We start from the raw sequence: 24,814 nt of genomic DNA on the forward strand, positions 1-24,814 counted from the left end.
GCCATTCCTCCATGCCAGGCACCAGCCAGGTGATGGGACCATAGTGATAGAGAGGACACCGACCCAGCCCCCAAGAAGCTTGCCATCCTACATTGGCAGCAGAGAACACTTGCAACACAGAGCAGCGAGTGTTAACAGTCCAGGTAGAGGAGTGACTCAGAGAAGGGAGAAATCCGTTCTCTCCCACAAAGGGGGTGGTGACGGAGCTGGGTCCTGAAGGAGGAATAGGAATTCACCAGTGGGACAAGGAGGAAAGCACATCCTAGGCAGAAGGAGCGGTATGGGAACAGCAGGAGGCCTCAAACATGTGACCCATCAGGGGATAATCTGCTATAGGAGTCCCTGAGATGACAGCAGAGGGGGTGCGAGGGAAAAACGTAAGGAGCTGACCTCGGGTCCAGGGTGGGTCTCTGAGGGACCCTCCCACTCCACAGTCCACAAAATGATAAAAGCAGAATGTTTTTGAGAAGCTTTCTCTCTGGGGAGAGGCCTGGGGATGGCTGGAGTGTCAGGGGTGGGGAAGAACACGGAGCTGGGGCCAAGTCACTCCAGGCCTCTTAAAGATTTTGTTTGAGAGAGAGAGAGAGTGAGAGTGAGCGAGCACACACGTGTGTGAGCAGGGAGAGGGAGAGAGGGAGAAAAGCAGACTCCCTGCAGAATGCAGAGCCCGACGCCGGCTCAGCCTCACAACCTGAGCCGAAATCAAGAGTCAGACGCTCAACCGACTGAGCCCCCTCCCCCAGGCGCCCCACACAGGTCTTGCCATCAGGCTAAGGTGCAAGGCACAGGAAGGCAACTGAAGATTTGAAATGGGAGAGGCAGGCGACCAGATGTTTGCATTGGGAAAAGTCGCTCTGGTGGGCGAGTAGAAGCCAGAGAAGATGGGAGCCTGAGCCGGGGCGGTGGGAGCACGGGGGGCTCCCTGCAATGCTACTGTGGAAGCAGTCCGTGGGGCCGTGAAGCAGTATGTTCTATTCCTGAGTCTGGGAGGACACACCGCACAGTGTCAACAATGGCTGTCTCCAGGGATGGCCCATACGAGTATTTCTGTCTTCTCCTGCATGCTGTGTCGACGGTTTCTGGCCTGGGTGATGATGTGGGTGGGTGACAGCATCAAGATTTCCGCAGCCAGGGGCGCCTGGGTGGCTCAGTGGATTAAAGCCTCTGCCTTCGGCTCAGGTCATGATCCCAGGTTCCTGGGATCAAGGCCCACGTCGGGCTCTCTGCTCAGCGGGGAGCCTGCTTCTTCCTCTCTCTCTCTGCCTGCCTCTCTGCCTACTTGTGATCTCTGTCTCTCAAATAAATAAATAAAATCTTAAAAAAAAAAAAAAAGATTTCCGTAGCCAGTGCGGGACTTTCTGGGTGATCCCCAAGATTCTTCCCGGAGCAGGGGCAGAGGACGGGAACGGGGTAGGGACGGGAATGGAGGGGAGGACAGCTTGTTTCTGAGAGAGTCATTAGCAAGGCTCTGTGCCAGGCATGGAGGGGCCCTGTGGCTGGACACAGAGGTCCCTGTTGACACTCCCAAGCATTTTACCTGGGGTCCGGGGCTGCGTTCGGGGCAGGCAGGGACCATGTGCCTGGCTCGCAGAGGCCCAGCAGGGGCAGAGGGCCATCGTTGGCTTGGCAGAACTTTTCAAAGGCTGGAGCCAGGGACTGGTGCAGGACCACCACGCTGGCTGGTCGGAGTCCTGGGTTTGGGTCGAGAGAAGAGACACATGCCTCGTCAGTTGCTTCTTGGTGGAAACTTCATTTGAACTCTTTCTTTGTAGCCCAGCACAGAAAAATGCCCTTCGTATACAGCTTGGTGAATTTTCAGGAAACAAACCTGCCCAGGTCACCAGCACCTCGGTCAAGAAACAGAACATTGTCAACGTCCCAGTATCTCTCTGGGCCCCTCACAATCATCATCCCCACTTCTAACACCACGGGTTACTTTTGCCTGTTCTTCCTCTGATGGAATCCTACAGCGTGAGCCTTCTGGGTCTGGCTTCTGTCACTCAGCCATGAGTTCGGGAGAGCCATCCTTTCTGCCGTGTTTGACAGGAGCTTGTTCAACCTCGTTGTTGGGTGATACCGTCTCTACCGCGATGTACTTACCCAGCCCTGTTGCAGATGGACATTCGAGTGGCTTCCGGTTTGGGGTTCTTATCAATGGTGCTCTCACAAGCATATTAATAGATGGAATTCGGGGCCTGCCTGCGTGCATTTCTGTTTGGCATAGACCTGGGGTGGTAGGGTGTGTGCATGTCCAGCTTTAGGAGTTCAGCAAAGCAGTTTCCAAAACGGTTGTGTGAGTTCTTGCTGGCTCCTTCTCTTCCCCAACGCTTGGTGTTGCCTGTCTTTGCATTCTAGCCCCTTGGCAGGTGCACTCTGGGGTCGTATTGCCCTGAGGCCGGAAACAGCTGGGAGCCCTTCCGCACATTTTATTAGCCATTTGGGTATCCTTTATGGGACAGAGACTGCTTGTGTCTTCTGTCTGGGCAGATTCTTGGCTGAGCAGGCTCCCAGGATCCTTGACTCTCCCTCCAAGCAGACGGGCTTGCTGCAGCCATGGAGGAGGACCCCCCACCCCCACCTTGCATGCCATGACTTCCTCTGGGGTAAACAAAACTGTTTGAATCCTGATTCTGCCTCCAAGCAGTAGTGTGACCCTCCGCCTTGGTACTCCCACGGACAAGATGGCCATAATGACACCCACCTCAAAGGGAACCCCGTGAATTCATTCCTGTGCGTCAATTACCCAACACACAGATGTACGGGAAGCAGGAGTTGGAGTTACATTCATTCAGTGGAATGTGGTGTAGACATTTAAAATTATGGGACAGAAGGAATGTTTAATGATATGAAAAGATGTTGGCAGCATAGGGTTAAAAAGAAACAATACCAGATAACAAAATAGTATGTTCGGCATATTCTCCTTTTAATAAAATTGATGAGAGAAAGAACTAGAAGGAAATACATCTGCATGTTAATCTGGTGATCTCCAGTGACAAGACTGGGTGTTTTTTTATGTTCTCTTTTATGCTTTTCTCAATATTCTAAAATTTACGTAATAAATCGTATCTTTCTGTAACTGGAGAAAAAACAAACAAGGAAAGTTACATTTTTTAAAAAAATTATTTCCTTTAAAAAGACCATCCCAAAGAAAAACATAATTATGCCGTTTTGAAGAAATGACCTTGGTGACAATTCTAAATGCTCAGGTTGCTGTATCAACGTGTGGCCCTTTCTTTTCCACCATGAAACTGTCAGCTGATACTTTCCGAATGCTTACTACGTGCAGAGTCATTTACAGATGTAGTCACTTGTATTTTATACACAAGGAGAACAAGCCTCGAAGGGACAAGTGACATCACACAGCTGGCCAGTGGCACAGCCAGGACTTAAGCCTGAGATGGGGGGGACCCCCGAGTCCCTCTTGGGTCACCACATGGCTGCAGGCACCGGGCCTCCCGAGGATGGGTCCACCACCCCCTCTGGCACCTTCCTCCTTGGGGATGGTAGAATGAAGCAGCTGCAACCATCCGCAGGGAAAGTTCTAGAACAAGCCTTTGCGCCTAACAGCCTGGAACTCATGACCTCAAACCCTCAGTGCCTGCCGACGCTGCAGACGTTCAAAATGCGGACAAAGTGGATACTCCCAGCCCCTGCAAGCCCAAGGAAGCTGACTGCACATCTTGAGCAAGCCCAGTGTGTCTCCAAAAATACTCTAGAGTGGGATAGAAGGGAATTCAGCCAGCCTAGAAGCCTGGCTTTCCTCAGCTGCCCTCTCTCACCTCCAAAGCCTGTTGGGAGAGCAAATTGGATTTTGAATACCACAAATCAGAGAGGTATTATGTGCACAAAGCTTCTTTGTTTCCTTTTTAATTAAATGTACTTCAGAGGGCACTGTGTTCGGGGTTTGTTCATCTCCACTGCTGATCGGAGAGAGTCCCCTGAGTTGCCCCCATTAGTGACAGGACACCAAGAGAGGGCTCTGTGACGGATGGCTCTTTGGAGGCGGTGATGGACACGTGAGGGGAGGGTCTGAAGTGATCGCTGCAATCCCTGTGTAGCCCTAGCTAAGGTCCTGATGGCCTTTTCTTTGTGAAGAGAAATGAAGTGAGTCTTCTGAGTCCTTTTACCTCAATGCAATATTTTCCTTTTTTTTTTTTAATTTAATGATGAGAGAGAGGGGGAGAGAGAAAAGCCCCTTTAATATTCCTAATTTGCTGTAAATCCCTGGAAGAAAGTCCCAAACTGGGGTGTTCCAGATGTTCTGCAAAATGAGCGTCTTTCCTTGTGGCACATTCCATGACAGCGGCCAACTTGGATGGACCATCTTACCCGCGAGCTCCTTAGGGAGGATTGTATTGTTACTTCCAGTTCCCAGGTGAGCTTAGACAGGTCACACGGCTCACCCACAGCTTTGGTCAGTAAGGGGCCAAGCCGGGACTCGCACCCAGTCTCTCCAATGCACGTGGCTCTCTTGGCTCCCAGAAGTTCTAGGGAGACATCGTGTGCACGAAGGGCTGTGGGAAATCGTAACCTTGGTGGCTTTCAGTAAGGCACATTCCCCCGTGTTCACAGCCCTGAGTGGCCCCTTCCCAGTTGACTCTGTCCTTGGCCACATGCCTTGCTTTGACAACGGGACGCTAGGAAGTGTGACTCAAGCAGGTGTTTAATATGTGCTAATTACAGCCCATTCTCCTGGAATCCTGAGCTACCTTGTAAAGAAGTTGGGCTGCCTTTGCTGGGGAGGCTTCCTGGCAAGACAGAAGCATGAGGCCAGCCCTGGCTGCTCCAGATCCTCCCAGGGGACACTCCACAAACACATGAGGGAAGGAGCCCTCATAGACAGTCCAGCCCCAGCAGACAGGACAGTCCGTGAGGCAGAAGAACCACCCACTCTGCACAGCTTCATGGCAGAATATGGTTTAAGCTGCGTAATTTGGGGGCACTTTGTTATGCAACAATAGATAATTCTACTGGTCTGGAAATTGCAACAGAGCCAGACGTGTCAATCAGCAATGAAAACTGTCCTGCCCTAACACTTGAAACCATGCCGCTGGCTCTCCCTCTGGCCATTCCCGTTTCCAGAAAAGTCTTCTTTGTCATGAAATTTTGCTGGGACTCGGGTCAGTGACAACTTGGATGTCTGTTTTCTCTCACAGGAGATGGAACACCCAGAGGAGACCAAACCAGGGATAATAGGTGTGAATCAAAGCCAGATTAAAATGCAGTGTGATATGGGGGCAACTTTCCCCAGAGGGAAAACCCACTGCATGATCTAAGGCCATGGGTGCCCCCCCGCCCCCCCCCCCCCCCCCCCCGTGGAGGTGGGGAGGTGACCGGGCAGAACTGCTGGTGCTGAGCCGTCTGATAAGGTTTTCACACCTGAGTCTTGGCCCAGGTGCCACATCTCCTTCTGCGAAATTCAGTAGGGACCGGAAGTAATAGCCTCCTGCCCTTACTTCCTGTTTCCCAAGCAGAAGCTAGAAATCTCAGGGATTCCTGGGCCCGGGACAGCTCGTATTTCTAGGGAATTTTTCTTTCTTTTTTTAACTTCTGGCACCACTCACCCCCAGCCATGCTGGACACACTCCTGATGTTTGGTTTCTTTTGTAGAATCAGGGTCCTGATGGCAGGCGGAAGGCAGGACTTCAGGTGGAGTGTGAAGGAGATCATGGCGTCCTCGAAGGGGCCGAGTCTGGGTGAAGGAAAGAAGGGGGACAAAATGAGGGGCACAGCTTTCCCGAAGATGGCAGACTCGGCCTCGGGTACCTACTGCCTCCCTGCTGGCCCTTTCCTGGCCCTGCCTCAGGTGGCCATTGTTTGGAGTAAACTCCCATCTTGTATCTCAGTTACTTCCTTTCTTCTTTCTCTTCTTTTTTTAGAATTTATTTATTCACTTTGAGAAAGAGAGAGGAGGGGCAGAGGGAGAGGGAGAGAATCTCAAGCGGACTCCCCTGCCCGGCCCAAGTGCACAGTCAAAGTGGGGCTCGATCTCTTGACCTTGAGGTCATGACCTGAGCAGAAACCTAGATCCAGATAAGCCACCCAGGGGTCCCTCATGTCTCAGTTTTTAATGAGAAATGCCCAGAACTTCAAGAGTTTTGCTCAAGCCCTTTCCCTGCCCCGGAAAGTCCTCTATCCCTCCCTCCTGAAGGTCTTCCCATTCCTCAAAACTGGCTGGTATCTTCCCCGTCTAGGCAGCAGCCCCGAGGCCCACACCCACTGCTGCTGGGCCTCTGTGCCCCCAGAGTGTTCTCTGAGTCACTGACTTGGGCCTGATGCTTCACTTGACTCTGAATCGCCCCTTTCTCTTTCCCAGGGAGACTCCCAGGTACCTGGAGAGCCGGGCCACCTCCTGGACCTCTCCCAGGGCTTACGCCGCTGAAGCACTCCCGCTCCAGAGAACAGACAATGGCATACCACGTGCACTCACAAACGAAACAAGAGGCCAGATGTTCTGCCCACGTGTGACTCCTCTTACTTAGATTTGGGTGCCCAGAAGGAACAGGTTTTATGTTTTCTGCTTTATACTCCCTGCGCCGCCCCCACGACTCTAGGTACTGTGCCTCACAGAGACTTTTGGTGAATGAATAAAATACTGTAGATTTTTAAATATGGAGATGGTGTCCAAGCTCTAGGAAATTACACCCAGAAAGGAATCCTGTATGTTGACTCCCTCTGAAAAATTCTTAAAACGAAACCTTCCGTTTACTTCGGTTTATATAGTTTAAAAATGAAGCTGGGAGGCCAGCAGGGGGCGCTCTCGCACCCTACCCTTGGCCTACCCAACAGAAGCCCCCCACCTCGCACTTCTCAAGTTCGATTTGAGCTCCCATTTCACTACCCCAGTAGGAGGAAGAAAGGTCTCCTCCTCTCCCACAGCAGCCCAGTCAATGAGGAGCCTCAACCCCGAGTTTACTCCAATGACTCTTTGTTTCTGTAACAGCCTTTCTCTGGAAAGGAGCTACCTCTCTCCTTTGACCCCCGGACTCGCCTCTGGACTTGCCTGTGGTTTGGCCACCGCTGGCTTGCCCTGAATTGCAATTCTCTGCTATCTCCAAATAGGCCCATTTTTGCTGGTAAAATAGCTGGCAGTTTTATTTTTAAAATCTAGGGCTAGGTAGGTGAAGAAAGGGAAAAAATGAGGTGAAAAGTACAGCATAGAGAATATGGTCAATAACATTGCAGTCCTGTGCTGTCGACAGGCAGTGGCTATCACTCTTATGGTGAGCACTGAGTAATGCATATCAATTATCCAATCAGCATTTGTACACCTGAAACTAATACAACATTGTATGTCACCTAGACTTCTATTACAAAACAATCTAGGGTTAGACAGTCACATCGTGTCAGCCTCCAAGGCACAGCCCAGTCTTCTTCCTCTCAATATACCATGTGCCTAGCACCATGCCTGACACAAAAGTGGGAGTTCAGTGTTCGTTGAATGACTAGCTGACTGCAGAATGGATGACAGCAGGAATCCAGGGCAGTGTCCACAGTGAAGGTTCTGGACAAACAAGATGTTCCACAACCCTTTCTGTGTTTTTTTCTTAAAGAATTTATTTATTTATTTGAGAGAGACACAGAGAGTGAATGAGTGAGAGAGAGAAAACACAAGTCTGGGGTAGGGGGGAGAGGAAAAGGGAGAAGCGGACTCCCTGCTGAGCAGCTAGCCTGATGTGGGGTTCAATCCCAATCCCAATTCCAGGACTCCAGCATCATGACCTGAGCCCAAGGCAAATGCTTAACAGACTGAGCCAACCAGGCACCCCTCCACAACCCTTTCCATCTAGAGAAGAACCCAATGAGATTCCAAACCACCACTGTATGTTTTCAACTCCAAGTTCATAGATAGAAAACCATGCGAACCCCCCCCCCATTGCCGTTTTAATGGAGAATTTGAGATTGTATGAAAACTCTAACAAACAAAACATAAGAAATCATTGCCCTGGAAAGGGTAGAGATGTATTTTAAACCGACGGTGAGTGCTTTCATGGCTACAGAACAAAGTGCTTCAGGGACACAGAGGAGAGAACAGTTGGTCCCACAGGGCTGAGGGGGCTGTGTGCCTGGAGGGTCAGGCGAGGTAGGATTCCGTTCCCCGGGGGGAAGATACTGAGTGTTAAAGCAGCTGCTTCCACAGGTCAAGCCTGAGCTTGCCCGCTGGGCTGAGCGAGTCCTCCTGGACACGGCAGGCCTGACCTCTCAGCCAGCTGCAGGCCTGATGTCCGTGGTTCCCCCAGGGTCACAGCAGAAGGCTTAGCACCTCAGCCAGGCACTCAGCAAAGGTCAAAGAGAGAACCATTCCATAATGGTGTGGGGATGGTGGCCAGACCCCTCTGATAATGGCCTTCACTTCATATCTGTTGGAGAGAATGGATTTTACCCCAAACCTACAAAAAGAGAGACCCCTGGGGTACCTGTGAGCCCTTTCCCCTCATTATTATCACTCAGGAAGATAGCTGGTGGGAGCGGGGTGCTGTTTTGCCAACAAATTATAGCCCAAACACCAAAACCTGAGGGTGATTGCCTTTCTTGTCTTTTATTTATTTATTGTTTTAATATAAATGTAAGTGGATCTAGGTCATCCCTGTAATAAGGTTTCCTTCCTGGCCTGGAGATAAATGAGGGTAGCTTGAAATCCTGCCCTGTGAAATGCACACTGGGAGGGTGCCCAGCACGCAAATACCATCTACTGTGTATGTCAGGAGGGAAAGAAGACTGAGAACCCCTACCTTACAGAGTCATCCCCTGGAGGCAGGGGTCAAACAGGGCATGAAGTATGTGCTCATTGGCTCCTGCCAGAGAAGTGCCTTCAATACACCAACCAGAGAATGCCTGATCATATAATAAATGATAGCAGTCACCTACCCACCATATACGGGAACCCACTGTGAGCCAGACCCTTTCTTCTCACTGGTTTACAACCATTGCTTCCTCACCACTGCCCCACAAAGAAGACATTGTTAACCCCATTATGGACAAGGAATGGGTCTTGGGGAGACCAAAGAAACTCCCTGAAATCTGATAACTAGTAAATTATAGAGCTCAACCCCAAGAACAAGGTCTAAGTGCATGCTTATTTGACTGACTCTACCTTCCTATGTCTATGTATATACCTATCCATCCATCCATCCATCTATCCATCCATCCCACCATCCATCCTCTGTATTAATAGGAATCTCATCCTGAGGCTTGGGTGGCACAGTTATTATGCATCCCACTCTTGGTTTCTGCTCAGGTTATGATCTCAGGGTCGTGAGATCGAGACCTATGTCAGGCTCCCCACTCAGAGCAGTCTGCTTCAGATTCTCTCTCCCTCTCCCTCGGCCCCTCCCACTCATGTTTTCTCTCTCTCTCTCAAAAAAAAAAAAAAAAAAAAAAAAGAAAAGAAAAGAAAAAAAGAAAAAAAAGAATCATATCCTCAGTAGGGATAGCAGGGACCTTCCCCTTTCCCCACATAAGGTGATTCCAGAGCCAGAGTCTCTTGGGTCTCGATGTGTTTTGGGGGGACTGAACTCAAAGGTAGAGAATGGGTTCAAACCATTAGACCACACAAAGTGAAGTTTCTCAGGCTTTCCATCAGGGCCTCCAGTGAACTCACTGCTGAGTGGCCCTGAGTGGTCCAGGTGCCTCAATGCCCAGTGAGATCTTACACTAAGTAAGGGACTAATCAGTGAGCCCTGGTTGGACCCTAAGTAGTTACTTTACACTGTGAATTCTCTTCTTTTTAGAGAATAACAAACTTCAGGTCCACAAATATCATTCCCTAGCCTCGAATATACCAGAGAGGGGCCCACAGCCCATCAGTTCCTTAGAAGGATCTGACATGCCCCAAAGCTTAGTGTAAAAATATCTCAGCTATGCCTGTCGCAGATAACTGAAATTCCACCATTAGAAATTCATTTCTCTGCTTTATCCAAGTAATCCAGTTGTAGAAAGGCATGCTCCAGATGTGCTCAAGCAGTGGGGTCAAATGATGGGAGCACATGGCAGCCCTATTTGTAATAGAAACAATTTAGAAACAACCTAATAGAGGTTGATCAGATACATGGAGGACTGGTTAAATAGAAGAGTAACTAAGCTATGATACATTCCTACCATACAAAGAGATACTATGTAACCATTACAAAGAATGAGGCTAGTCTATACACTTCATGTGAAACAATTTCCCAAAGACATAAAATGAACAATGGAAAATGGACAAAATGAATAACACAAGGCAAGGTTATTCTATGTTGAATAACACCCATGATGCATTTGAGTGTATTGGACGATCTCTGGAAGGTTGGAGAAGAGCTGCCTCTAGAGAGGGAAATTAGGTGGATGGGGTCCTGAGCAGGAGCAGTGGCTGCCACACTGTATTTTATGTGAATGGCGCCCTCTGGAGTTGTGCCATGGGGTGGCCCTGAGGGAAGGGGTATATTTTGCATCTGTCCTTCCTGCATCTTTGAGTGGGACAACATGGACATATTATGTAATTAAAAAATGACATTTAATTTAAACATACATAAGGAAGTTAGAATCAGATCTTTTTATTTTATTTTATTTTTGGCAAGGAAGAAGTCAAACTCTCTCTCTTCACAGATGACATGATTCTTTATATGGAAAACCCGAAAGACTCCACCCCCAAACTACTAGAACTCATACAGCAATTCAGTAATGTAGCAGGATACAAAGTCATGTCCAGAAATCAGTGGCTTTCTTATACACTAACAATGAAAATACAGAAAGGCAAATTAGAGAATCGATTCCATTTACTATAGCACCAAAAACCATAAGATACCTCGGAATAAACCTAACCAAAGAGGTTAAAGATCTGTACTCGAGAACTACAGAACACTCCTAAAAGAAATTGAAGAAGACACAAAAAGATGAAAGACCATTCCATGCTCTTGGATCGGAAGAATAAACATCGTTAAAATGTCTATACTGCCCAGAGCAATCTATACTTTTAATGCCATTCCGATCAAAATTCCACCAGTATTTTTCAAAGAGCTGGAGCAAATAATACTAAAATTTGTTTGGAATCAGAAGAGACCCCGAATTGCTAAGGAAATGTTGAAAAACAAAAATAAAACTGGTGGCATCACGTTACCTGATTTCAAGCTTTACTACAAAGCTGTGATCACCAAGACAGCATGGTACTGGCATAAAAACAGACACATGGACCAGTGGAACAGAGTAGAGAGCCCAGATATGGACCCTCAACTCTATGGTCAAATAATCTTTGACAAAACAGGAAAAAATATCCAGTGGAAAAAAGACAGTCTCTTCAATAAATGGTGCTGGGAAAACTGGACAGCTATATGTAGAAGAATGAAACTTGACCATTCTCTTACACCGTACACAAAGATAAACTCGAAATGGATAAAAGACCTCAACGTGAGACAGGAAACCATCAGAATCCTCGAGGAGAACATAGGGAGTAACCTCTTTGATATCAGCCACAGCAACTTCTTTCAAGATATGTCTCCAAAGGCAAAGGAAACAAAGGCAAAGATGAACGTTTGGGACTTCATCAAGATCAAAAGCTTCTGCATAGCAAAAGAAACAGTCATCAAAACAAAGAGGCAACCCACGGAATGGGAGAAGATATTTGCAAATGACAGTACAGATAAAAGGTTGATATCCAGGATCTATAAAGAACTCCTCAAACTCAACACACACAAAACAGATAATCATATTAAAAAATGGGCAGAAGATATGAACAGACACTTCTCCAATGAAGACATACAAATGGCTACCAGACACATGAAAAAATGTTCATCATCACTAGCCATCAGGGAGATTCAAATCAAAACCACATTGAGATACCACCTTACACCAGTTAGAATGGCCAAAATTAGCAAGACAGGAAACAACGTGTGTTGGAGAGGATGTGGAGAAAGGGGAACCCTCTTACACTGTTGGTGGGAATGCAAACTGGTGCAGCCACTTTGGAGAACAGTGTGGAGATTCCTCAGGAAATTAAAAATAGATCTTCCCTATGACCCTGCAATTGCACTGCTGGGTATTTACCCCAAAGATACAGATGTAGTGAAAAGAAGGGCCATCTGTACCCCAATGTTTATAGCAGCAATGGCCACGGTCGCCAAACTGTGGAAAGAACCAAGATGCCCTTCAACGGATGAATGGATAAGGAAGATGGGGTCCATATACACTATGGAGTATTATGCCTCCATCAGAAAGGACGAATACCCAACTTTTGTAGCAACATGGACAGGACTGGAAGAGATTATGCTGAGTGAAATAAGTCAAACAGAGAAAGTCAAGTATCATATGGTTTCACTTATTGGTGGAGCATAACAAATAGTATAGAGGACAAGGGTAGATGGAGAGGAGAAGGGAGTTGAGGGAAATTGGAAGGGGAGGTGAACCATGAGAGACTATGGACTCTGAAAAACAACCTGAGGGTTTTGAAGGGGCGGGGTGGGAGGGTGGGGGAACCAGGTGGTGGGTATTAGGGAGGGCACAGATTGCATGGAGCACTGGGTGTGGTGAAAAAACAATGAATACTGTTACGCTGAAAATAAATAAAAAATTTAATTAAAAAAAAAAGAGTTTATTTATTCATTTGACAGAGATCACAAGTAGGCAGAGAGGCAGACAGAAAGAGGAAAGGAAGCAGTCTCCCCGCCGAGCAGAGAGCCCAATGTGGGGCTCGATCCCAGGACCCTGAGATCATGACCTGAGCCGAAGACAGATTCTTAACTGACTAAGACACCCATGAGCCCATGCATCCGACTTTTCATTTCAGCTCAGGTTACATCTCAAGGATTGCCAAATTGAGCCCCCCATCGGGCTCTGTTGCAGGCACGAAGCCTGCTTAAGACTCTCTCTCCTGGGGCACCTGGGTGGCTCAGTGGGTTAAAGCCTCCCTTTGGCTCAGGTCATGATTCCAGGGTCCTGGGATCAAGCCCTGCATCACGCTCTCTGCTCAGCAGGGAGCCTGCTTCCTCCTCTCTCTCTGCCTGCCTCTCTGCCTACTTGTGATCTCCGTCTGTCAAATAAATGAATAAAATCTTTAAAAAGGAAAAAAAAAAGACTTTCTCTCCTTCTGCCCCTCTCCTTCAACCCTCTCTCCCTCTCTAAGAACAAATAATAATGATAAAATAATAATAAATATGAAGTCATTCCTTATACATTTGCCATAAGTTTTTCATTCATTTGGGAAACATTATTTAGTTCCTACTGTATGAGTTGCACTGAACACACAGAGGTGAGTAAAGCAAAACTTATCCCCATGTAAAAGTCCTACACGCCTGGGAGAGTGGACAGCACGGTGATAACAATGACAGCTGTCACTTCCTAGGTGCCCGGTAGGTGCCTAGAGTCCAGATACAATCCATCCTCCAACCGTCATCCAGCAGGTATCACGGTAGAGAGCACAGATGAGGGGGGAGGCTGTGAGGATCCCAAACCTGCCTCCACACTCGGCAGGGGATCACCGACCCCCCCATGCCCACCTTCTCCTCCGTAAACTGGGGCTAATAACAATCTGTGCCCCACTGAGTGGTGGGAAGGATCTGAGGAGCTGGCACATGTGAGAGTCTTAGAACAGTTCTTGGCCAGGGATCCACACTTAGCACCCTGGAAGGGCCACCTGCTTGTCACTCGGCACCCAGCCTGCGGCAGGGACTTCGGGGAAGAAGACAGCCCCCGCCCCCGCTCACGGGGGGGTTTACCATCCCCGGAGACAGACGTGAAGCACATAATTACTGCCCTATCTGTCTTCTGTAGCTGCAACACCACGTGCTGAGCGTTCCCGGGCCACGTGGACTGGGAGGGGAGGAGGGAAAGAGGCTGGGTCTACCAGCAAGAGTGGGGGTCAGACTAGCGGACGGGTGGGGAGGGGGCTCTCTAGGACAGGAGACAGCGTGAGCAAAAGCAGGAAGGCGTGTGAAGGGAACCGGCTTCCTGTGCTGCTGGAATATTTGAGGTAAGGGAGGACGTGGGGTAGCAGGGGCTGGGAGGGCAAGCAGAAGTCAGCTCCTGGGCAATCCAAGAGCGAAGGGAAGTCATGGTGTTCTGTGGTAGAGGGACTCGGTAAGACTCGCCTTTTACCAGGAAGGTTCCGGGGACAGGTAGGGGACTGGACCACGGGGCAAGCTAAGTAGGAGGCTGGCAGAAGAGAGGGGAGACCTGCTAAAGGATGAGCGTCCAGAAAGTCTCCCTCCTAGACAAGAACCCTGAAGGAGAGTGGGTGCCTTAACCCTTCATTTGCTGGGCTGAACCAGCCAGGGCTCAACACCCTTCCGGGGGTCCATAACTGTTGCTCCTCTGAAATGGGGATAAAAAAATCACACACACACACACACACACACACACACACACACACGCACGCACACACACACACAGAGGGAGGCTTTCTGTTTCCCTTCAGTTCTGCCAGGGAAGGACTTCTGATCTGCTTTATTCCTTGCTGTATCTTGGAAAACACCCAATAAAAGTCCACTGTTGGGGGAGACAAGCAAAGCAAGTGACAGGCACAAAGACAACCATGATGAGAAAGCCCAGGAGGCAGGAGAGAAACCATACAGCTCAGAAACCCAGGGAAGCAAGTATCGCAAGCAGGAATTTGAGATCATGGAGGTCAAGGAGGATAATATCCATCAGCATTTGAAACTCACACCCTTTCTCCCTCACTGCCATGATGAAGTCCTCATGGTTCTGTTGGCTAACGAGCACAGGGCGCACCCACACCAGAATCAGGATTGTGCGTAGCCCCTGACTTTGAAGGGTACGAAAAAATTAGTAGGAGACCCAGTCCATTTCCTTGATGTTCACAGCCCTGCCAGGAGGATCTCACTTATTCACAAGCACAAGCCAATTCACAGTAATACAAAACTCCATTTCTGGTTTCTTTCGAGGTCCCTGGATCCCTTGCATAGAGTCCTACAAGTTGATAATGGAAGAGCAGAACAAGTAGGTGTACAGAACTTTTCTTCACTCATAAATTTTTGTGGTGGGAGTTACTCAACATTTGCCAGGAGAGTGGCTATTGACAGCCCAAATACAATGGTACGTTTGGAAATAGATGGCGTCATATGGAAGAAGCATCCTAACTGTAATAAATAATTCATACATTTAGTTTCATTATAATCACAGAGACAAAAGATCAGGGGAAATGCTGGCAGTCATGTTTAGTATTGTTCATCTAAGAGGTCAGATACACATGCTCCCAATAAGCAAAAAGATTGTTAATAAAACAGTTTTCCCAACCAAAGCCAATGGTGGTCCCTTTTACTTCCCCTTCCTAAATAATTCAGTCCTACCTAAAGTCATTAGGTCCATGGTGGGGGAGAAAGGAGGGAGCCATGGCGGCCCAAAGCAGGGGATTGGAGCTTAAGTGATGAGGAGGGCATCCCCAGGGAGGGTGGCCTGGCCTGTGGTGTCACTGCCTGAGTCAGGGCAAGGAGGGATGCTTCCTAGGGTCAGAGAATGGCGGCCTGGTATGTAGCATCAGAGGGTAAGGAGTGTATGTATCCATGTGTGTGTGTGCCACCTACATGTAGGGAAACATATATTCCTTAGCTCTGCCTGGGAGCAGAAACATTTCAATAGGCACGAGCCCATCTGGTGTCCCACTCTTGGATTCAAAATACCATCTTCCATTAAAATGAGTGAGGAGTCCTTGGAAAAATGGTTGATTCCACAACCGGGGCCAGGAAGTCAGAAGATGAGCCTAGAACATCTCGTGCTAGAAATTGAGGACATGCTCAAAGAATGATGGGGCCATACAGAATGGACACAGAATGGAAGAGATCTCAGCAGTCAAATTGGGGACAGTGTGAGCTTTAAATTAAATAATTATGGGAATGGATATAACCCACTAACTAATATAGGAATCCATACATTTATGTGGAGATAGAAATAATATAAATTGATGAGGAAGGGGATAGTGACACAGTTTTGAAGTACCTCCCCATAAAATACCTATCCATTACGAAGAGGAAAAGACTAGTTTTATCTTGAAGAGACCTGGGAGTCACCACCTTGATCATGTGATCAAAGTATAGGAGCAAACCAAAATGGCGGATCCCTTGGTAAGGTACAAGGAGAAGGCAGTCACTGTTACGATATTCCTGCCACGATGCATAACTTAAATCTGATCTTAACTGAGGGATGTTCTATAATGTCTGTGATCTTTAAAATTGTCAAAATCATGAAAGTCAAGGAGACACTGAGAAGCTGTGCTTCTAGACAGAAGGAGACTAAACAGACATACCTAAATCCAAGAGGGATTTTGAACTGGATCCTCTTGTGGTAAAAGACATGACTGCAAAAATTGGTTATATTGTGGTTAGGAGGGGAAGTGTCTTTGTAGGAAAAACATAGGACAGTATTTGAAGATGACGGAGTTATTGGGACAACTTATTCCTGAGAAGTTCAAGGAAAAAGAAAGAGGGTTTTTTTGTTGTTGTTTTTTTGGTACCACCCCGGCAATTTTCCTGTCACTTTGTGATTGTTTCAAAATTCAAAAAGGATGAGAAACAAGTATTGAAAAATTAAATTGTAAATAAACAAAATGTGACATATACCTATAATGGAATAGTATTTAGCCTTTAAGAGAGAGGAAATTCTAACAGATGCTATGACAAGGATGAAGCTTAAAGACATTAGGATGAGTGGGGCACCTCGATGGTGTAGTTGACTGAGCATCTGACTTGGTTTCGGCTCAGTTCCTGATCTCAGGGTCGTGGAACTGAGCCCTGCATCAAGCTCCACGCTCTGTGCAGAGTCTGCTTGGGATTCTCACTCACTCTCCCTTTGCCCCTCCCACTCACGCTCTCTCTCTCTCAAGTAAATACGTAAATCTTTAAGGGAAAAAAGGCATTATGATAAGTAAAAAAAGCCCACCACAAGGGACAAATATTGTATGATGGCACTTATAAGAGGTACCTGGAATAGTCAAATTCATAGAGACAGAAAGTAGAAGGGTGGTTGCCAGGGGCTGGGATGGGGGCAATGGGGAGTTAGTGTCTATCGGGAACAGACTGTAAGTCTGGGATGATGAAAAGTTCTGGAGATGGAGGGTGGTGATGGTTGTAGGGCTACATGGATGTTTTCAATGTCGCTGAACTGTACATGTAAAACTGGTTAAGAGAGTAAATTTTATGTTCTATCAGTTTTACTACAACATGAAATGTAAATTGAACAAAGGAAACTGCGATCATTAAGGTACATTCACATTAAATGTTCAGTTTCGGACTGTTGCTGTGAAAAGTGACACAGGTGTCGGTGTGTGTCTTGAATTCAGTGTCAAATATTCTCCAGCTCAGGGTTCCCGTTCCAGCTCCATGAGAAGGAGAGTATCTTGGAAAAGGAAAATTTTCATGTCTATGCTTCACATGGCCAAGCAGTAACTTTACGACTCTGTAGAAATTTAGGAAAAACTCTCTGCCAAACGTGGCTGTGAATGTCCATTCTTAGAGAGTTATAGAATATTTGAGAGCTCATTCTTCAAAGTAAATCTGCTTTCGGTTACTTAGCTAAATAAAGCAATCCAACCTAGTGGCAGAACTCCAAGGTATGAGATTGCTATGGGCAAACAAGGCAAACCCTTCTGTTTCATAGTTTGCTTGGCCCTATAAAACTAGAACTCCCGTGTCTGCATATTTAATACGGAGGTACTGGAATGCTCTGTCAGAGCAAATTCCCATAGCCATTAAGTGTGACACAGCCATCCAGATGCAGGTTAAGTATACGATGTTAGTAACAGTAAATGCTGTCACGTAGTTCCTGGGTGAATACTAGGGATAAATCTAACAGTTGCTTTAATGTCTAGCTAGCTGTTCACTGCACAGCTCAACCAATGGCATGACCTACAAGCCTACTTCAGGGTCACAGTGAGCACAACTCTCTGGCTGGAGGAGCTGGTGGCTCCACGCACTTCCACCGCTGGGAAAGGTCTCGCCCAGTGGTAATACTCTGGCACGGTGTAGAAGAAGATACAGTGACCCAAACAGAAAAGCCCTTTGACACTTTGGGCCATGGTCCCTTTGTGTCAAATGCCAGACACGCCAGAAGAAACTTTTTTTTAAAAGGTTTTATTTATTATTTGTTTGAGAGAGAGAGAGAGAGAGAGCACGAATGTATGAGCTCGAGCAGGGAGAGAGGCAGAGAAAGAGAGAAAGGGAAGAGCAGACTCTCTGCTGAGCAGGGAGCCCGATGCGGGGCTCGATCCATGGGCCCTGGAATCATGACCTGAGCTGAAGGCAGACGCCTAACGGATGGAGCCACCTAGGGTCCCAGGATAGACCCTTCTTTAGTGCCTTCCAGTTCTACGGTTTTCATAATCTGTAACTACTTGGCAATAATTTGTGAGTTGATGGAGATATTGATTATTAAAGGTTTTTTTTTTTTAATTCCTTTGTTAGGGGCGTGTGTGTGTGTGTGTGTGTGTGTGTGTCTTTGAGAGTAAAATTGACTCTTAGTTGGTCAGTTCTTGGAATGATTGGTCTGAGAACCATACATTAGTCCAGAATTATACTTGCCCTTCCCTGAAGGAAGCATGCCACCTGATAGCGTACTTGTACGGCAACAAATACTATAGGACTAGAGCCCCGTTCCACAACAGATATTGTGGGGCAGCTGGAATAACACAAGCCCTTTAGACGTAACCCTCTTATGCCAGACCCAGTACAATTCAGGTTTAAGGGACATATGTATCTATGGGTCACATTTCAGAAGACACTGTAATTGGTATAAACCCAAGTAAAAATGAGCTAAGCTTGGACCCGTCTCATTTACGTACGTCTCTCGACAGCTGTGCGGAGACGGTTGTGTGAACGCCCCGGGATGGCCTGGGCCGCTGTTTCAAAGGGTTTTTCAGTCCCATTAAGGCCGTGTCCAGGAATAGTCAAAGCCGGGCCTCGGTCCTGATGGCCGGAGCTTTCACGAACTGAAAACCACGCTCTCAGATGGGATGATGCCCTTCCCTGTTCTGGGTCGTGGCTGAGATTCTCGGAGGTTTCCTTTTATGAGTATTCCTGACACTAGCCTTTCGGGACCGAGAGCCCACACCGCAAGCTCCTTGTTGCCCATCGCGAGACACCGAGTTTCACGCTGGTCCCACATATGGGCAGGATGGGGACCCTGCAGGGGACGGCGCGCTGCCGATGGCAAGGCGTTAGTTCAAAGGCCACTGTTGGCCTCGGTGCTCCCCGTGCTGGGCAAAGGCCAATCCCCCAAAAGGGGGTCCGGTGGGATCCCCCAGAGAGAAGGCCCCCACTGGTGCCCTTGGATGGATGCCAGCCGAGACCTCGGACAGCCACAGGGAGAGAGTTAGGAGCCTCTGCGGGCCGGCTTCCCGTGGCGCCTTCTCCCCTGACCGAGCGGCTGGCAGGTGTGCCAGGCCCCTGGGGGGGTCCTGGCGGGCGGGCAGCCAGCACACAGCCAAAGCCCGGACTCCCCAGCTCTCGGTGCATCTCCATGGGAACAGCTTGGCAGCCCCACACTAGGCGGGGTGCCCCATCTATTTCTATGGTACCTGTCACCATGGCACCTACTTGCTCTGAAAAACACAGGCTAAAAACAGAACCTGAAGGAAAGGGGGGGCAATCCACTTCTCCGCAGTCAGTCCCCTTCTCCCGCAGCTGGTGTCAGACCTTTCGTATGCTCACGCAGACCTCATGCCTTCCCGGTTTCCGTGATTTTTTTGGAGGTGGCTTTGAAAAATAAACGGCTTGGTCTCAGCATCCGCCTCATCTTGGGGGTGATGTGGCGTGAGGCTCCGGGGAATTTGCACTCCACTTGCCCTGGGTGTAAAACTCCCAGGCCCAGGCAGCCCCTCCGAAATGGCTCCTCCCAGGGTTTGTTCGAGGCCTCCTGGGAGGTGTTTGGGGAAGGCAGGGAAAGTGGGGCACGGGGGAGAGGGATGGTGACATCAGTGTACACAGATGACCCAAGAAAGGACACACTTATTCCAACAAAGTGGACCACGAGCTTCTCTGGGAGCACGTGGGACACTCTCTTCAGGGGGAGATCCATGAGGCCAAACAGCTTCCCGGAAGGTTTTCCTTAAGTTCACGGCCATCCTTTCCAGCCCAGGCCTCACACCAGGCTCTGGAGTCCAGCAGAGCATGAGTCTGAATCCTGCTTCGGGCACCTGCCAGCCCTGTGACATCCATGGGGCCACCTCTGAGCGCTGGGTTCATGTGCTCATCTATGACACGGGGAGGAGAAGACACAGCCCTCAGGGACAAGCCACTTCCTGTGACCTCAGCCTTCATGGTCCTTCCTTGGTTTGCCCAGCTATGAAATGGGGGCATTGCCAGCCTTAAGAACTTTGCGAGTGTGGAGGAAACACTGTACATAGAGCACCTAGCAGAGAAGACAGAGCTGCTCGAGAGGAAGCTGTGAGGAGGGGGGCGGTGACAATGTGACAACGGCCAGGACATGGTGCTCAGCCTGCCCTATTTCTCCCCAGCCTGACTTCCTGCCTCCGTCCTGGTGGGGCAGGTATGAGCAGGGCCCCTGGGCCTGAGTTGCCCCCTGCCTCCAGACCCCCACCTTCCTCTGTGTCCTTGGGCACACACGTGGCTGAGGACAAGCTCACCCTTCACAGCAGGTGTTGCCAGGCAGAAGGCTCATCAGCCTGGCACTTACTGGGACACACAGGACAATGAAATCCCCCGGAACAGGAGAAAATCCCAACCCAGTTCTCTGCTTGAGGGCTTTTGGAGTCAAGCAGCCCCTGGGGACTCAAATCTTCCCTCTGCCTATCTGCTGCCTGAGTGACTCAACATCCCTTCCCTTTCCTTCCCCATCCATGAAATGGGGTCACACTTCCTGTCTCAGAGGGAGGTTGAGACACTCAAGGAGAAGAGGCAGGAAGCGCCTCCAGCCCAGAGTCAGCACCTGGTGGGCTCCCCTCTTCTCTGTTCCCCCACTGAATGTTTTAAGGTGGAGTAAATACTCTCTTTAATGAACTAAGGGTTAGCCTTTATAATAGAAGGAAACCAGTGTGTTTCCTGAGTTTGCTGAGGTCCTGGTAGATGCTGAAACTCCCAAACTCACCCAAGGCCAGGCCTAGGGTTGGCATGGCTGGCTGTCTTTCTCACCACCGCCTCTCAAGAACACTCTGCCAAACAAAATGGTGGGCTCGCTCTCACACATGTCTTACTTGTTCCTTTTTTCTTTTCTTTTCTTTTTTTTTTTTTAAGATTTATTTATTCACTGGGGACGGGGGAGGGGCAGAGGGAGAGAGAGAATCTTCAAGTTGACTCCCTGCATGGGGCTCGATCTCACAACCCTGAGATCACGACCTGCGTTGAAATCAAGAGTCAGATGCTTCATCGACTGAGCCACCCAGGCGCCCCTACTTGTCCCTTTTTATTTTGTAAAAGCAATTTCCCCGATGTCATTTCCCCGATGTCATTTCCCCACAATGCTTATCTCCCTGCCAAGTCCCACCCCCCAAAGAGGGCCCACTTTACACTTGAGGATTCATGTGCTTCCAAGAAACTGGACCCTCCTCCAAGGTGCTGGGGATGAAGCCTGTGGCCGGAGGTAAGGCGATCACGTATTTCCATCTCCTGCGTCCAGGGAGTGGTTCGTGGGGCCTCTGTGGGTCCAATCAGAATGTCCCTTGGGACTGTCTTGCAAATGGGAAACAGAAGGTCCACAAGGGCTGTAGACGTGAGGCCTGGACCTCTCCAGTCATCCAACTTTCCTAAGCAAGACCAGCCTCTGGGCAGAACAGAGATGTGAAGGGTGACAGCCAAAGCCCCACCCAGACCTGGTGCTGGCGCCGTGATGGCTTTAGAACCCCTGGACTGCACTGCTTCTCAGACGGGCTCCCCCTCTGACTCTGTTGGGTCCGTAGGTCAATAAATCCCATTCAGTATAAAGCAATTTGATTTGGGTTTTCCATAACAGGAGGAAAAATGCACCAAGAACATGATTTCCTCTTGGGAGTTCCAAAGCAGCCATCACCTTCAGACATCAGTTCCCAAGCTAGCTCTTGAAGAAAGCCCAACGAATCCCATTACCTCCTTTCTCCTCGGCTCCTGTGTGGTGTTTATTTAGGACTTGACCATGCGTGGAAGTTTCACAATAAAATTGGTAGTGTCTCCATTTTCCCACTGAGAACGATGAGGCCCCAGTGAAGTTTTCTCCATGGCTACCCATTTATTAGTTGGTGAGATTGGGACTAGAAATGAGGACCCTGTGTGATAGGGAGCTATGAATAAGCTTTTATTCCTTCTTCTAAAAATGAAATTATTTTAATTCCCCAGTTAGGATTCTAACTTTCTTGAGTCCAAAGCCATTTTTTCTTCCTCTTTGGACCATCCATTGGAGTCACGTGGGATGTGTCCGTTACCCAGTGGCCAAGGGAACCTCCTACAGCCAGGAACACCCTGGCCAGGGGCCCGACAATGCCCGGAGATCTGCCAAGTTCTTTAAGAAGTACCAGGCGCTGGGCAAAGCGCTTGACATTTGTATTCTTATTTTTAAAAAATGGCTCACTGTATTTACATTATTCTTGGGCCCAAGGGCAAGTGGCCTTTCGCCAAGGCCTGTGAGCAGAACCTGTTTGGACTGAAAGTGTAAGCTCTCTCCGGAAGAACAAACACAGAGGGCAGGGTCCCTTACTATGGCACACGGAAGGGGCCAGGACTCTGGGTTCGATTTCCGGCTCTACTTCCTATTATCTGTCTGGTCTTGGGCAAGTTACTCTGTGTATTTGTGCCTTGGTTGTCTCATTCGTCAAATGATGATCTAATCCCAACACCTCTGTGGGCTGTGGGAAGATTCCATTGTATCGAACACCGAGCTCAATGCCTGGCATCCTTTTGGCTCTGTTCTATTATGTTTCTTCTTTGCTGGGCATGAACCAGCGGCCGGCTCTCACATAGGCGTGTGTCCCACACCCCTGCTTCATGGATGCTGGCCAGCCCTACCCAGTAGCCAGAGAGATAGAGAAGTTCAAGGAAACATGGGCCACCAGGTGGGGAGAAGTTTCCATCCCCTTCCTTGCCAAACAAAGATTCGCAGCTGGAAAGCCAGAGTGCGCCGAGGAGGAATGGTTATGGCCCAAGCTGCTTTGTTTCACAGCAAGTTCATTGTGTTTGGATTATAACGAAGTGTTTCTCCTTTTGTCTCTGCCCAGCAAGCCGTGAACAGTTCCAGATCTGACAGCCTGAGCCCTGGGTCTAACTTATTAAAGAAAGGAAAGGGGATTTGCTGGGTGGTTCAGTCTGTATTTTTTCAATTAAGATGTGACACTGTTCCTCAGAACAGTCAGACTCCCCCTGAGGTTTTAAGCATTCTCGTACAACCAGCACACACTTGCTCAGGGCTCTTTGTCAGCTGGAGGGGAATGTTCTACCTCTTTCGGTAAATGAGCGGCACTTCTCTGTGGCTAAGGCGGGGAGTGGGGCAGGGAAGCCCAAGGGACAGGAAGAGATAAAATGCCCCACATGTTATCACTTCTTCTCATCTCCTCTTGCATTTAGAGAAGGCGGGTCTGCCCAGCATTTTGTTCCACCCCAGGATGAGGCTTCTGGTTAAAGGCTTCTCTGTTAAATGGTTCTTTGTTTCTGCTGGAAGCAGTTCTCTATCTGTTTATGGGAGGCAGCACTCTCAAAGTATAGATCCCCAGGACACAGTGCTTGATAAAATTGCAAACTTCTGGCTCCATAGGATTCCCACTGATTTAGACGCTACCAAAGATTGAGAACCTTGGGTCGCAGGTGAAGAGCGTGGGTTTTACAGTCAGATCAGTATGGGCTGAATCCCAAGCTCCAGCTCTACTCCCTACTACCTGTGGACCTTGGCCAGGTTAAGTAATCTCTCTGGGTTTCAAGATCATCACCTGCACAAGGGGAATGCTGAACACTCAAGAGGGATGGCGCTTCTGTGGTTGTTACAAGATGCAGCGAGATAATGCTTGTTAAACCATGCTTGGCGTCTAGTAAACATTCATTACATGCTAACTCTTCTTTTTATATAATATCTGCATTCAAAAAGTCTCAGGAGCTTATTATGTACAAGAAATAAACTTGGCCATCACAACCAGCATTAAGAGTCTGCTGGTACTTCCTACCGGTACAGGTTTTGACAAGTCTGCAGACCAGCAACCAGACCAGGAGGTATCATGAGCCACCCAACTCCACCAGGACTCAGAGCAAATTCTCAACAACGAGCCAGCCAGGAGAGGGCAGCAAGAGAGAGCCAGAGTCTTACTGTAGCCTTTCCAGTCACCTGCCTGTGTATTAGAGGCACTTGGTGTGGTCCAGGTTGGTACTAGTTTGAAAAGACACCAGATCTGGTGGGTGGAGACACAGTAGTGTGAATTTCACAGCTGGGTGGTGTACATTAGCGTGGTGGGTGGTGACTGTGTCTGACTCAGCACCTCCGAAGATATTTCCTTTAAGAAATCACACAGGCATCACTATATTATAGGAAACAGGAAAACTTCATTGAGATGGGGTGGTAATCTAAACCAGGGACTGGCAAATTCTTTTGCATAGCCTGTGAGCTAAGAATGGTCTTTATATTTTTTAAGCATTGTTAAAAAAAGAGGAGAAGGGGAACGATATCAATAGCAAAGAACAAAATAAAAATAATAAAATAGACAAGTAACAAAACCAAGAATATTGTGATAGTTACTTTTATCTGTCAACTTGATTGGATCATGGGGTGCCCAGAGAGTTGGTTCAACATTATTTCTGGTGTGTCTGTGAGGGTGTTTCCAGATGAGATTGACATTTGAATCAGTGGGCTGAGTAAAGCAAACTGGCCCTCATGGCTGGGCATCATCCAATTCCTGGAGGGCCTGAATAGAGCAAGAAGCAGAGGAAGGGAG

General features: G+C 48.4%; 1 protein-coding gene across 3 annotated transcripts in view; it reads right to left on the reverse strand.

The window, feature by feature from the left end:
- DGLUCY (D-glutamate cyclase) overlaps nt 1-24,814 on the reverse strand; it is a 78,746-nt gene that overhangs the window by 39,677 nt on the left and 14,255 nt on the right. For 2 of the 3 annotated variants that reach the window (XM_080808802.1, XM_080808801.1), the window contains exons 3-4: nt 5,565-5,692; nt 1,538-1,691 (exon numbers count right to left, since the gene is read on the reverse strand). In XM_080808802.1, the coding sequence (XP_080664928.1) occupies nt 1,538-1,691; nt 5,565-5,670 (260 nt within the window). In that variant the 5' untranslated portion in view covers nt 5,671-5,692. Of the gene's footprint in view, nt 1-1,537; nt 1,692-5,564; nt 5,693-24,814 lie in introns of those variants that run through there. The other variant, XM_080808803.1, reaches the window with a different exon arrangement.

The sequence above is a fragment of the Martes martes genome (genome assembly GCF_963455335.1).
Source record: "Martes martes genome assembly, chromosome: 7".
Classification (NCBI taxonomy): Eukaryota; Metazoa; Chordata; class Mammalia; order Carnivora; family Mustelidae; genus Martes; species Martes martes.